This window comes from Caloenas nicobarica, chromosome 10 (assembly GCF_036013445.1).
Source record: "Caloenas nicobarica isolate bCalNic1 chromosome 10, bCalNic1.hap1, whole genome shotgun sequence".
In the NCBI taxonomy this organism is placed as follows: Eukaryota; Metazoa; Chordata; class Aves; order Columbiformes; family Columbidae; genus Caloenas; species Caloenas nicobarica.
In genome coordinates, this window is record NC_088254.1 from 20,293,642 (window position 1) to 20,307,421 (window position 13,780).

General features: G+C 38.2%; 1 protein-coding gene across 3 annotated transcripts; it reads right to left on the reverse strand.

Annotated features, from left to right (window-relative positions):
- Positions 1 to 792: 792 nt before the first annotated feature.
- LINS1 (lines homolog 1) lies at positions 793 to 13,653 on the reverse strand. 3 transcript variants are annotated; one of them, XM_065641717.1, is made up of 7 exons: positions 13,571 to 13,653; positions 8,996 to 9,521; positions 8,804 to 8,893; positions 7,472 to 7,613; positions 6,617 to 7,207; positions 3,141 to 3,321; positions 793 to 2,169 (listed from the first exon to the last, which is right to left on the reverse strand). In XM_065641717.1, exons 2-7 carry the CDS (start codon positions 9,383 to 9,385, stop codon positions 1,251 to 1,253), a joined length of 2,313 nt encoding a protein of 770 aa, XP_065497789.1. In that variant the 5' UTR covers positions 9,386 to 9,521; positions 13,571 to 13,653; the 3' UTR covers positions 793 to 1,250. The 3 variants fall into 3 exon arrangements, with proteins under 3 accessions (XP_065497789.1, XP_065497791.1, XP_065497790.1); XM_065641719.1 differs by lacking the exon at positions 13,571 to 13,653 and adding an exon at positions 13,494 to 13,526; XM_065641718.1 differs by lacking the exon at positions 13,571 to 13,653 and adding an exon at positions 12,067 to 12,123.
- Between the last annotated feature and the right edge of the window lie 127 nt (positions 13,654 to 13,780).

The following is a 13,780-nucleotide window of genomic DNA, read 5'->3' on the forward strand; positions in this document are numbered from 1 at the left end:
CTTAACTCTTTTTTTATTTGACACTAAATAGCTATTTAAAAGATAGAACTTACCCAATTCTCAATCAAAATAGAGCACTTACCTTCAAGAGACAATCCTAAAAGGAAAACTGCTTCTTACAGTTCTGAAGAGGCCTGAGATTTCTACAGTAGTCCCTGTCGTCGGTACTTTCCCATTGCCCAACCCTTGTCAGATCGTCACGAGCTGCACGTCAAGCGTACCGACATGAGGTGGCTTCCTGCTAAGTGCACACACTGGTTTGGCTCCTGTTCTGAACTAATTCTCCCCAGGCAAAGTCTTAAGACACTTACTTTTCAGGTTATTCAAATTAGATCTAAAAAAGAACTAAGTGTAAGAACTTAAACTCAACATTCATCTCGCCACACTGCAGACAATTTCTGTTTCTGATTTAGCACATTCATTAAGTATATTCTATTTTTATATAAAATATGTAATGGATGTGAGGAATTCTATTGGAATTTCACTTCTGCGTTACCTAAGCTTGATTTTAGATACAATGCTCTACTGAAATGTTCTATAAATAAGCAATATATGCATTAGTCCCACATCTACCTTTCTTTGTAGTTAAAGGAATATACCATAAAATATTAGGAAAAACTAAATTCAATTTTCAGTGAAATGATAACGCTGCCACTTAAATCAGGCAAACAGTAAATGTTTAAAAAAGTACATCCTAGACATCAGTTAAGCACCTCAGCCAAGAAAAGTGCAGCATGGATTATTGTGATTGTGGTAGCACATCCGAATGTCCACTTAGGGCAAAGTACCAATGCCAAACACACAGTATAAACACCAAAACTGTTCCAAATCAAAATACTTTATTTAGCTCAACCTCTAAGCATTCATGTGTTGCATTAATACTACGCTGTAGTCCATAAATCATCCCCCCATCTGCAATGACTTCATATATAGAATAATATTAACCATATTTGACAATATTTAAGCATCATGTATTGTTGATATGCTTTCACATTAATAATTTATTATCAAATTTTGAATACCTAACAACTAATCCTTACATACTGTACACTGACATGCATACCATGAACAAGCCTAGGACCCTAAAGTAATGGATCATGTCACTGAAGGCAACTGCAAATTTTAAGGTGTTAACCAAAAAACAGGTCTATCCTGTTTCAGGTTAAATACACTGACAAGTGTGAGAGGCACGAGCTTTAGAAGTCATTAATCTCATGGAAACATTCCTTAGCATAGTGGTTAAAACATGACTAGAACTCTTCTTTAGATTCTTGTGGATTCATATTCTTACTGATCTTCTCCACATGGCTCAGTAGTTTCAACAATGCAGATGGATTATATGGGAAAAGATTTCTTCTCTGCAACCTAGAAATAGCTTTTTGAAGTTCTTCCAAACATTTTGTTGATTTGTAAAACATTATTCTTAGGGGAATGATGTTATCTGAAGACACCACACAAGTCAAACAGGATGAGGTATTAGATCTCTTTTGTTTCAGAGGCAACACTTCAGACTTGAGTGTATTCTGGTTATCACCTGAGTAGCTGCAACCAGTTTCCTTTGCCCTTGTCTCACCCTCATTATTTAAAGGCACCTGCTTTCTATTTACTAAACAATCTTCTCCATCTGATTCTAATTCAGACTCCTCTGAGCTGTCATAATTAACAAGGCTTTGAAGAGAACCCAGCAGAGATGCACTATCAGTGCACATCAGTGAGTTGGACTGGTTAGACTCCGCAACTTCGTTATCACCTTGATCTGTAGTAAACACTAAGTAGTCGTGAGAAAAAGGCAAAGATCTCAGAGTCTGTGGTTCTGGTTCACAACAAGCATTTTGCAAACTCTCATCAGTTGTGCAGCTTTGTTTTTCTTCATGGGGTGGCTTGGCAGAAGCAATTGATTGAAAAGTGCCATGTTTGGTATCAAAATAGTTACAGACTTCTACAAACTGCTGCCAGTCTTCTCTAAGCAGCTTTAAGTACCTTACCAAGTACTCCAGAAAGCAAGTTTCTGATGAAATCAAAAAATCTAGTAGTACTGTGGAATCAAATGCAATTTTTTCTAGAAAAAATAAAAAGATACAGTGAGGATTATATCCACCTGCATGAGTAAGGAAGTTCCAGGTTTCCTCCTCTTTTTGGATTAAGTTATCAGCAGCATCATGCTGGAACCTGAAAAGCAAGTGATGAAATGGATTAAATTCAGTGGAAGTATATCCAGAAAATGCTACTCTTGCTCTTTTTTGATTTTTGTCAAAAAGTAAAACCCAAAAAGTAAGTTTTTATATTGGAATGAGAAAGAATGACCTAAGTGAGGCTAAGAGATCAGACAGTTTAGGAAGCCAAAGCACTTAAAACAGGCCTTCTTAAGCAGCACTACTCCTTAGGAAACATTCTGGAATAAACAAAGTTACATGCAATACATGAATTGTTATTTTAATATATTTGTAAACCTGGACACAAACTTTCAAGATGCTAAGCACATTGGAAAAAAGTGGCCTACTTTTATTTAGGTGTCTAAGAAGAACTATGTGTATCTAAGATACTACTTGCAATATCTTCACATTTGAAGCTTGAAGGACCTTTTATAAATTAGGACAATATTTTGTATAGTAATTTAAAGAACAATGAAGTAGTGAACGTCCAGGACAAATTAATGAAGAACATATTTCAGTTGTTAGCAATAACAGTTTTTACCAACTAGCTAGAATTAACAGGGGTCCAATCCTTAGAGAGCTACTTTGCCAGAAGTCCCCAAGTTCTTGAAGTTTAATGACAATCACATTATTTTCAAACTGTCAGCATTGAAAGAAATCAGTCTTGCCTTTTATCTGTGTCTAACCACTATTTTAGATTGTAAAGTAAATTATTCTGAATGACAGGCTAAGATATTTACTAATACTGTTGCATAACTCCCTCGTTTCAATCCAAAAAACACTTAATCAAATTATCAAAGTTAACAGCTCTTACACCACACATTATTATGCTGTCCTGAGGTTTTGTTTGTGTTTTGTGGGGTTTTTTTAATTATTAAAAATATTTTCGCTTTATACAAAATTAATCAATGGAAACATTATCTACATCACAATAACCTCACTAAATTACAATTCTTCATAGTGCTGTCAAATAAAATGTACACTAACCTATCAAATTTTAAATAAATAAGTAATAAAGCTTTAGCAGCTTCCCACATATCGTCATCTTGCTCTATGAAAATCAAGGAGAGCCATTCACAGTGATGTACAACTGGGTGAGACTGTGCTGAAGACTTCAGATGACTCCTCCAGAATATCAACAGCTGGGACATGGAACTCTGAAAGTCTCCTGAAATAAAGAAGTAACTATGAATTTTGCTATACATTTTAGTTACTAAACTATATACACTTTTTATTTTTTAAATGAACAATGCATAAGAGTTCATGAATGCATTCATCATTCTTAAACTCAACTGACTTACAAAGCGTCAAATTTTATACATTAGTTTTTGCTTCTTGGTACCAAAGAAATCAATAAATATTTTGCAGAAAACCATAAGCAGTTATCTAACCTTAAATTAAATGTAAATTGCTACTCTATTAAAGCTTAAACATACCAGTGTTTACATGCCAATGTTAACAATTTTAAGTAACCTGCAGAAAACTAATTTACTTATAGGTATAGAACTCTCCCCCAAGACAGATAAAACTTGTCCTTGGACACAACTTATTCATCTAACAGCATTCTTCATCTTTTTGGAGTTCAAGGAAGAGTAATAAGAGGGGATCTAAAAAGTTCTGGGTACAACAGGGTGAATCCTTTTGACTAACAAACAAGTTTACACCTCAAAAATTGCACTGAAAACCTACAAAAATATGACTATTCCTATACAGCTGGGATTTATACTTTCCTTTAGCTCCCCAATTAGGCAGATTCATCAGTATGTCACAAACTAAAGCCAGGTAATTGTAATCAAGTCAATGCCACAGATGTAATGATCCAATATGAGCACTTTGCTGAGATTTCATCTCGGGTAGTTCTTCCCATATGAAATAATACTACAGTTGTAATGTTCGATAGCACTGAAGCTAAACCCACCTCGGGATGATTCACTGTAGAAATCAACTGCAGTGAGCTATAGTTGATCGGAATAAGTTGTCATTTCTACAGTAACACAAAGTGTGAGGCTTGTAACATAGCCATATTCTTTATAAAATAAATTCTTCATGAATTATGAACGTTTTCATACACAAAGGCTTGGGATAAAGGCACCTCCATGAGAGATAGTATAAAATCCTTGCTGGAAGGATTAATGTAAACAGAGCTTTTCCTGCAAACCTCAGTTTTCCCCCTCCCTCTGAACACTGCACTCCTGGATGGGAAAAGCACCTCAAAACTTTTGCCATTTTAGCACAGTAGCTTACTCATAAAAATAACTTCCTAGTCATATGACAGGTTGACTCCCTTAAGTCAAGAAACTTACCCCTTCAATTCTAATGCCATGCTATACAAAGATTCTTTGCCTCTGAATGTAATGCCAGTTTTTCATGTAACACAGCATACATTCAACATTTAGAAAACAGAAAAAAAAAAAGTGACATACATCTTTACCCAAAGATAATAAGTAAGAACTCTAATGCTGCTAGAAGTACACTACGGCTTGAAGAGCACAGTTGCATCATATGTATGAAGTGATTACCACTTTCGAAAACAAATTCTTACAACATGGGAATCAATTTTACTTACAAACCTATCATTATGTCATTTCCTTAATATTTGAATTTAAGATTTGCTTTTCCTCTTAGCAAATAATAGGAACAGCAAATTATCTTTGTTATTAATAGTTACTATTCAGACTGAAATTCTTCCCTATAAATCAAAGCTATCTGGAAGCTACTCTGAAAATCGAAATGAATTAAAGTTAAGCCACTGTAATTCATGTTAATAAAAAAAGGATAAGATCAACCAAGTTCCCAGAAGAGAAGTTAGCATATTAAAGCATTTTGGTGCTTGTTTTAATCACTTAATTTAATGTCACTAAAATAGAAATACCATTCCTTTCAACTTGAAATCACTCTTGACAGTATTTGAAGCTAATTAAAGAACTCATTTTTGTGTCACAAATCTGGTAAAGAAAGGATAATTTTTTTCTTTGAGAAAGATTTTTCACAGAAGCATCCGAATAGATTTAACCTATATTTTTCTATTCACTTGTTCTCGGACAATCTCAGTCTCTATTCTTTTTCAGAAGGTGGGCCATAAGTGAAATATTCTCTACAAATACTTAAACCCTAAGAACGGAACTGGCATCGCATATGTAACATCTTCCAAAATCTGGAAAAAGCGTCAGAAGCCATATCGCAAAAGTCCGTAGCTCTTTTGCACAGTCAGATCAATTAAAAATTGATCTTATGCTTCCTACATTATGTAGAAACATAAGTAAAATATTTACATCTAGAACTTGTATTAAAATGCCTCTATATATTTTAAATGCTGAAAAACTTCAACCTTGTTTAAAAACTAGAAATTATTTTTTACTTTTTGCCACATCACCAATTGGCTGACAGTAAGGAACACCCATTCTCACTTGTATTTGATTAGAAACTGCTTCAGAACTACCTTTCCATTTTTGCCATGGAGCCTGTAACCCAGGGCCAGCAAGCTGCTTTGATGAGAGAACTTGCACATCCATGTTCACACAGCTCAGCATCAGAAGATGCGCATCATGTGCCTCTCAGAGGTAAAAAGGCAAATGGAAAGACAGAATTTCAGGAGAGTTTCTCAGGCAAAAAGCTTCACCCCTGTACTTCATTATATCATAGGAGACGACTACTAACTGGCTACCAGCGTGACACAGCGACGCGTCCTCTCCCGTCAGGAACGCAAGTTACACAGCATTCCCTCACCACCCCACTACCTGCCTGTGGCACAGCCCCAGCACAGGAGCCAGATCTGTTCTTCTACTAATCTAATTCATCTGTTCGGTAAAACAAACATGCTTAAGCAAGCAGGTATGAAAAGTATGCCTAACACCTACTAATTCAAAGGACTAGACCTATAAGTCAGGGTGAAGAACACAACCACTAAACTCTGCCAACTCCCATAATTTTCCTGTCTTTGACTTTACACCTTAATTATTTTTTACCTTTTCTACCACTGCTGGTTTTCACCCCATTACATTATTTGTGCCTGGTACATTCAACCAAGATAATGGTACTTGCAGGTCTGCCTCCACATAGAAAAGAGTGTTACCTGCTGTTTCTTTTAGCTCTCCATCCTGAATAAAGTAGATGCTTGTGCTATGGGCTCTCTTCTTTTCCAACTGGAGAAGAGCCTAGTGTTCCCAAGCTGGCTCAACTATTTCAAATATTAACAAATGTTCTTAACAGGAAGAGTTCTCAATCCCAAATGTAGCTGTTTCAAGCCCTCCATATTGCAGGGTTAAGAACAGGATAAAATGCAAGGAGACAACTAATTAGGCAGGACACAGCAAGAGCGGTAGCAGGTTTTCCAGGTGGGTCTTTTCTTTCCTCCCTCCCTCCCTCCCACCACCACTAATTCAGCTGAATTCTATTTACAGTCTTAGTGAACTGTGACTACAAAATCTGAAAGCTTAATGAACAGACCTAAGAGAGACTATTACCTTTGATTTCAGCTTCTGTAGCAGAGTTCTGAAACTTGAATTCCAATGCTTTAAGCACAACCAGACTTAAGGCTCTGAGAATGGTTTGGTCAGAACCACCTTGAGTATCACCTTCGGGAAGGGCTCTGCAGCCCCCAAAGTAGCTGGTCTTTTCACCAAGTGGGATCCGGTTAAACCAAGTCAAATTCACAACTTGCAGAACAGCATTACTCAGTGCAAGCATATCCGCATATAAAGATGGGTTTTGTAAGAACAGTGATCCGCTTTTATCACCTTCTCTAGACTTGTAAAGGACACACTTTTTAAGGAGCATAATGAGCTTCCTCTTGATTAAATAATGAATTGATGAGCTAATGAGGTTCAGGATGTAGGAAACTTTCAAAAACAATACTCTCTGGCATCTGAGTGGTAGTTGTAATTCAATTCTGGAAGGCAGAAGTGCTTCGAGCAGATCTACAAAACTGATCAAATTGTTTGTAGCTTCAGAATAAGGTGAAGAATAGTGGTGACTGTCAAAATGATGGAACAGAATGGAATTGTAAAATCCTTCAAGTACAGCATCAAGAGGTGACAACAACTTCTGCAAAATACCTACAGCAATGAGAAGAACGTTATGGTGTTGGAGTGTAATACAGTCAGCTAAATCATCAAATAAGCAGAAAACAGGCGATTGTGACTAGTCTCAGGTTTGAAGCATGTTAAAATCACTATGTTTTTAACAGTACTTTGTTAGCCTCTCTGTAAGGAAGAAACTAGGTGTTCTTTAGCCAAGCTGCTCTAGATCAGATCACAAGTAACATTCCTCCCCCTGCTGGGCACTGCTATATTGACACCACCGCAACGCAGTGACAGTACCTGCTTTGGGGACAACTTTGTCGTTCAGTATGTCCTTGATAATAATTGTAAGAGTCCACAGGCATTCTGCTACCTGAGTATTCACAGGAAATCCTGAAAGAGTCTTCAAACTAAAGTTGAGCCAGGTGACATTTAATGTGTTCTAAGAAAATGAGTTCAAAAACCAGTCACGTATGCTTTACAATTGCTATGCAAGTTAAATCACAATACAATAATTTAAAATTGTACATTAAAAAGATTCAAATGTAAGCATAGATAAAACACAGGTAGAAACAATATATCTGTCTAGTGCCTGTTAAGTACATAGGCCTCTACTTACAAACATGAAGATGCATATGTGTGAGATAGAAAATATCTCTGTTTTCCAGAAAGGGAAAACCAAACCTAATGTTTTACCCAAAAATCAGGTAATACTGTAGACAGACCATATCTGAATGCATAATTCCCAGACAACTTTGCAAGAAATATTACAGACCTATTTCTGAGAGAAATCTATACTCGGAGACACTGCTGTGGAGACTACAATACATATTCACAAATATATAGCAGGTAAAAAAAAAAAGTCAAGTAATTGGATTATTCAAATAAGAAAATACAGAAGAGCATTTTATCAACTTTCAATAGGTTACTACCTACTTTTATCTACTGCATCACCTAACAGATCTCAAGTAACCATAAAAATATTGATAGTCCGGATTATTTTTTTTAAATACCTGTACTGCAACCTTAAACAGAATATGTCATCTAGACACATTTTGCCTTAAAATAGTTTCATAAAATTCAAGATGTCTATATATAGAGAGAGATTCTACCTCACATTACAAACTCCTGTTACACATCTGATCTCCTTTCTTTCTACACTCCAAGCCACTCCTAACACACTTTAAATACTCTCTTGGAATATTTATTAAATACCTTTCCTATCCATCACTTCCAACCCAGAGTCCCTTAAGACACACTTTATGGGAGAACTATCACATAGTATTATCTTGTATAACCTTCACGTTGTTGCCCATACTGGAGTTAAACACACTTCGACGAAACTGTGTGGCATTTTGAGGGGAGTGACAGTCTGTACGCTGAAAAGCAGATGAGCCTTTCAGAAAGCTGGAGCAGAGTAGACATGCAGCAAAGGGGCAGTTCTGATGTTGCTCTGTGGGTCTACTTATGAAAGGAGCTTAAGAACTACTTTTAGATTTTACAGAACTCGGTGACTACTTTTGTGCCATATAAGCACTTTAAGAACTTGCCTCTAGAGTCAAATGGAACAACTTGAAGGCACATTTTCGCTAAACCACTTTTTTAAGCTGTGAAAAGTTATGCTATACTCACCTCTTCCTTCAGCTGGAAATACACAAGAGACGCTAAACTTTTTGAGGCCATGTGAGATAACAGCTGATCGTAACTACCAAGCAGGCAAACCTGCAGACACGGAGAAAGAAAATGTATCTAAGGCATGTTCCTTGTTCTTTTTTTTTTCCCCCTCCTTTCACAAAAATCTTTCACAAGTTTATAAAAGCTTACCAAATTTGAGTCAATTTTTGCCTCCTTCAGAAGAAGAACAAAGATTTCACAGTACTTCCGTCTTGTATTAAATTCAATTTCCTGGGACTCTGCTTTAACAACCATCATCTTGATCAAGGTTAACTGAAGAAGCATGACTTCCCGTGGAGAGAATGAGCTATTTGATACATCCTCTGTTGTAGGGACAAATGCATCTGGCATGTCAGCATCCTGATGGCTCCTAGTACCACCATTAGTAGATGGCAAATGCATCCAATTACATGATTCACCTCCTCCTGGTGACTGCTCAATGCATAGATTAAGTAAAGAGGCATAATAACGACTTTCCTTTGCTAGTGGAAGGCCTACCAGTACATCCTTATACATCTGCTGCAGAAGAGAGATCTTCATTACGAGAACAGTCAATACTCCAGAAAATGTCGTATGTCTTCACTGATTATTCATGGTCAATGCAAATCAGCTTCAAAGTTCTTTTTGTCCAGTAATAGAAACAGAAGCATCACTAGGAATTTATCTTCTAAGTTACCTAGAAATAAATATTTTGCTATTACTGAACAGATAACCAGAAAGATACAAAAGACATATTTTTACAGTTAATACTACCATTATTAAACTTTCTTTGAAAATGCAAATTCACTGTTTATCAACAGCAAGTGATAGCTGCAGAAAACTGTCCCAGTGAGACATTCAAATACCAGAACTGCCACACCAAGAAAAAGTTTACAGTTCCAATATTATACTACTGACATCAACATTAATTTGCTAGAACTAACAAAACCAAAGATGATTATTACTAGGAACTACTTCTGAAAGATAAAAGAACTTGGATCAAACAAAACTACAAAAACCTCATGTCCTTGGGGACAGTTTCCTCCAAAAGCAGGCACAAAGTTTCAACTTGAAGTTTTCACCTGCACTGGCAATGTTTATTGTTCCACTAAGGCTGGATATCGCAACACGTCTCAAAAAAAGCCCAGAAACCAAAGGACAAGTCTTGTCTTCTGCTGCACAGAGGCTCAAGGTGAGCAGTGTGAACATACAGGAGGGGAGAGCTGGGCTCTTAATCTAGTAAGGAAGACCATAGAATTCCTTTACGTCTACAAGTGCAGAACTCTCATTCTGTGCACCTACATCTTAAAATCCAAAATGGGTTTTCAGATAATGCAAAGGATCAAGAATGCCACAGGGCTGGTCTCAAGGGTCCAGTGACTGAGAAGTTTAAAATTAAAAAAAAAAAACCAACTTAAAAAACAAAGTGTAAAACTTATTAAGGGTCAATAAAAATGCTTAGCTATATTCAGGAAAGGTATCTAAAGCAAAAAAAAAAAAAATCTTTATCACCATGTCAATAGACATATCTCTCAGTCACAACACCACAGCACTCACTACAGCTTAGAAAAGAACTGTTAAGAACTCAAATCTCTCTTTAAAGTGTGAGCATCTAAGCACCCACATTTTTCTAGCCATTATGCAAATGGCTAGATAGATAGTCTATCTCCCCAGAAAACAAAATTATATACTTAAGAACATCAGGGTTTCTTTTTGATCTACATTAAGACTGATGCTAGTCTGTAATATTTATCTTTTTAGGACAGTTTTAACATGTTCTCTACGTGGAATGCTTTTAATAAAAAAATCCCAAACTCATTACCTTTATCTACTGTGAAGTTAGGAGTGGAGCTTATGTCATTGATAGGAATTTCCTTTTTGCATGCTTTTTGGATCCCTGCCTTTAAGCCTGGCGTAATCAACCAGGTACACTTCCAGGTAGACTCCTGAAGCCAGCTGTCTGCAGTTGGCTTTTATTTAAATGTTACATTTCCCCTTTCTTACCAATGGAAAAAGACAGCTCAGCCTCCCAGCTGGTAAGAAATTCTAAACATCTTCCCCTCTATATACCAATTACACCTGCATTTATCATCACACCAAATATTTTATATTATTATTGCTTTTTCAGTAGATTAGAAAACAATGAAACGATACAATTCAGTATACGAGGAACTTTGTTTTAGTTTATAATCTTCACAAGTTTTTAAAACACTATAAAAAAAATGGAGAATTACACCTTCATTTTTACAATTTGATTTTTTTAACTGCAACTGAAGTACATATTGACAAAATGGCTTCACAAAGCTACAAAGGATTAGGGGTAGACCAAGACATGCTACCCAGACTCCTCACTTCTTCCACCATTGGGCAGCATTTCCTTCAGAAGAGAATCTAAAATTAGAAAATAAGAAGTTGTCTGCAGGGAGTGATCTACAATTCACTCTGGTGTGGTATTTTTAAAGACACATTGAGCAACGGCTGACCTGACAACTCCAAAATGTTACAGTATGTTCCTCACCTGACAGAACTCCAAAATGTTACAGTATGTTCCTCACCTGACAGAACATTTCAGATGTTAAGAATAAATCTGATACTTCAGATAGTAAATTCCTTCTTCATCTGCAGAATCTATTTGGAATTCTACTTCAGGTTGAAATTTATGACCTGAAACCTCGTAAAATGTCTCCACAAATCACTCTGAATATTTTATACAGCTTTTGTTCCTATCTTTGAGTTTTATTTCTTCCTAAACGAATACCTAGTAAAGTAAAAATTATCTCAACACATTTACTTCTGTGTTCAAGAACAACTTGAATTATCATCCTACACAGTAAACGAACAGATCTCTCATGCACAAATTCATACAACACAGCAAGGCTGTTAAAGCAGAAACATTTAGAACTCCTCTAGGATATGCACTATGAGATTTCATCTTCACCACATGATATAGGTTGTGCTTTCCCTGATCCTACCATAATAAATTTATATTACAACATTAATTTGTAGAACACTTCACAACATCTGTAAGATATGTCTCACACACGACAACAGTTCATGAATAGAAGTCATTAAAGGAAATTAAATGGGGGGGGATTTTGAAGAAATTTACTTCAAAGAGGGGGGAAAATGTCAGACAATGACTAAATTTGCTTCAGACATAGTAAGAGAGCACAGTGAAAAGCTAAAGAGTAAAGAGAAGCAATCACATTCATACACAAGAAATGACGAACTCCAAGCCTTACCTGTATTATTTATTTCAGTTATTCATGACAGTGTCTAAAAAACAATTAAGGTAACACCTCACGGTCCTGCATAAGCCATAGGAAACAGTTCTAAAAACCTTATATACAGACTGATCAGGCAAAAGATGGAAAGGAAAACTACATAGAAAAAACCCACAAATAAATAATTTGTTATACTTTATTTTCATGACTACTTCAGCAGTACTTAAAATCAAAGCCAAAGTCATGTGGATCTGCAAACAGAATGAGAGAAGACACTTGATGGAAAGGAAACAAAGAACTGGAGATGAAAACTCAGATGGCAGCTGAAGCCTATAAGGTCTAAGGACCATCATAAACCAAACAAGTGATTGCAAACAGCTCCAGAATATCCTAAATCAGAGTTATAAAATATGTATATTTCTACAAGGTGAGATACTTAGCATGAAGTCGTGCAGAGCATTGATTTGACTGGACTAACATTATTGATATCGCATTTTATCTTTTTACCAGTATAAATGGCTTAAGATGACACATGATTACTCAGAGACATCAATGAAGAGGCATGAATAGAGAAAGCTATAGTTAAGTCCCTATATTAGTCCTCCCCTGTCATATATGCTATCGAAAATCTAATTGCACGAGTAGCAACTGGGAGAAAATAAACTCTCCAAAAAACCCCTATTTTCATTTAAAAATTGAATCAGATAAAGCAAAATGAGACCACAGTCCATGACTTCTGGGTTTGAGTCCGAAGGCTCTGGATCTCCTTACAATGCAATGTTGGACCATTTAAGAAATAAACCACACTTTGGACTACTTGTACCTGCAATGACTCTGTAGGCTCATCTCTCAATACATGATATGCTTCCACTCTAGTGCTGAAATACCATAAACGCCTCTAAAATAAGGTCATTTCCTTCCAGAGGTTGCAAATAACCTCTGCTGCAAGCTGCACAATGTCTGACTGTTCACTTTGGCACCGAGGGACGCCAGGTGCCCTTCTGCGAGCATTTTAGTCACCAGCGACAGGACTAAATGGACTCGATCCGGCCTCGCTGGCCCCTTATTGTACCTTTCACACCGGCCCTTCAGAAACGCCAGCGCTGGGCTCCTGGCAGGCAGAGCTCACTAAAAGCCACGCTCCGCTCTGAAAAGGCCCCCAAACGGCATCCCGGCCTGCAGGGCCGCCCCCCCTCGCCATCCTCCACAAGGCCCCGTCGGCCTCCACAACCCCAACCCGCCGGCCGGAGGGGCAGCCGAGGCCTCCCGCGCCGCCGCTCCCCTCAGCACCGCCTCCAGGCCACCCCTGCCCCTCAACCGGCGCGGCTCCGCGCTCTTCCACCCGCCCAGGCCCGTCTCAAGCCGCCTCGACCCGCCCGGGGACCCCTCGCCCGCCCGCGGCCCCTCAGCCCGGCTCCCCTCAGCCTCGCGCCTCGCTTAGTCACCCCGAAGACGCCGCGCACACAGGCCCCTCCCCTTCCCGTCGCTAGGCAACCGCTGCTAGGCAACCGCTGCGACTCACCCGCCCCTGGCAGACAGGGCGCCGTAAGGCCCGACTCTCCTCCGTCAAAACGCCGGAACCGCCGCCGCTGCCGCCCCCTTTCCCTTCCCCTCCTCTGTCGCAAAGCCCTCCCTCTCCCCCGCGCCTTACGGCAAGGGGGACGAACCATGGGCGGAGGCACCGTCAGCCCGGCGCCCAATAAAACACGGCGGCGGCGCGCAGCTGGGGGCG

Coding starts and splice junctions, on each gene's coding strand:
- LINS1 (XM_065641717.1), bottom strand. CDS start 9,385: ATGAAGATCTCTCTTCTGCAGCAGATGTATAAGGATGTACTGGTAGGC. Junction 7,614..8,803: donor ATTTCCAGCTGAAGGAAGAG/GTGAGTATAGCA, acceptor TCATTTTCTTAG/AACACATTAAATGTCACCTG. Junction 3,322..6,616: donor TACAGAAGCTGAAATCAAAG/GTAATAGTCTCT, acceptor TCTTTATTTCAG/GAGACTTTCAGAGTTCCATG.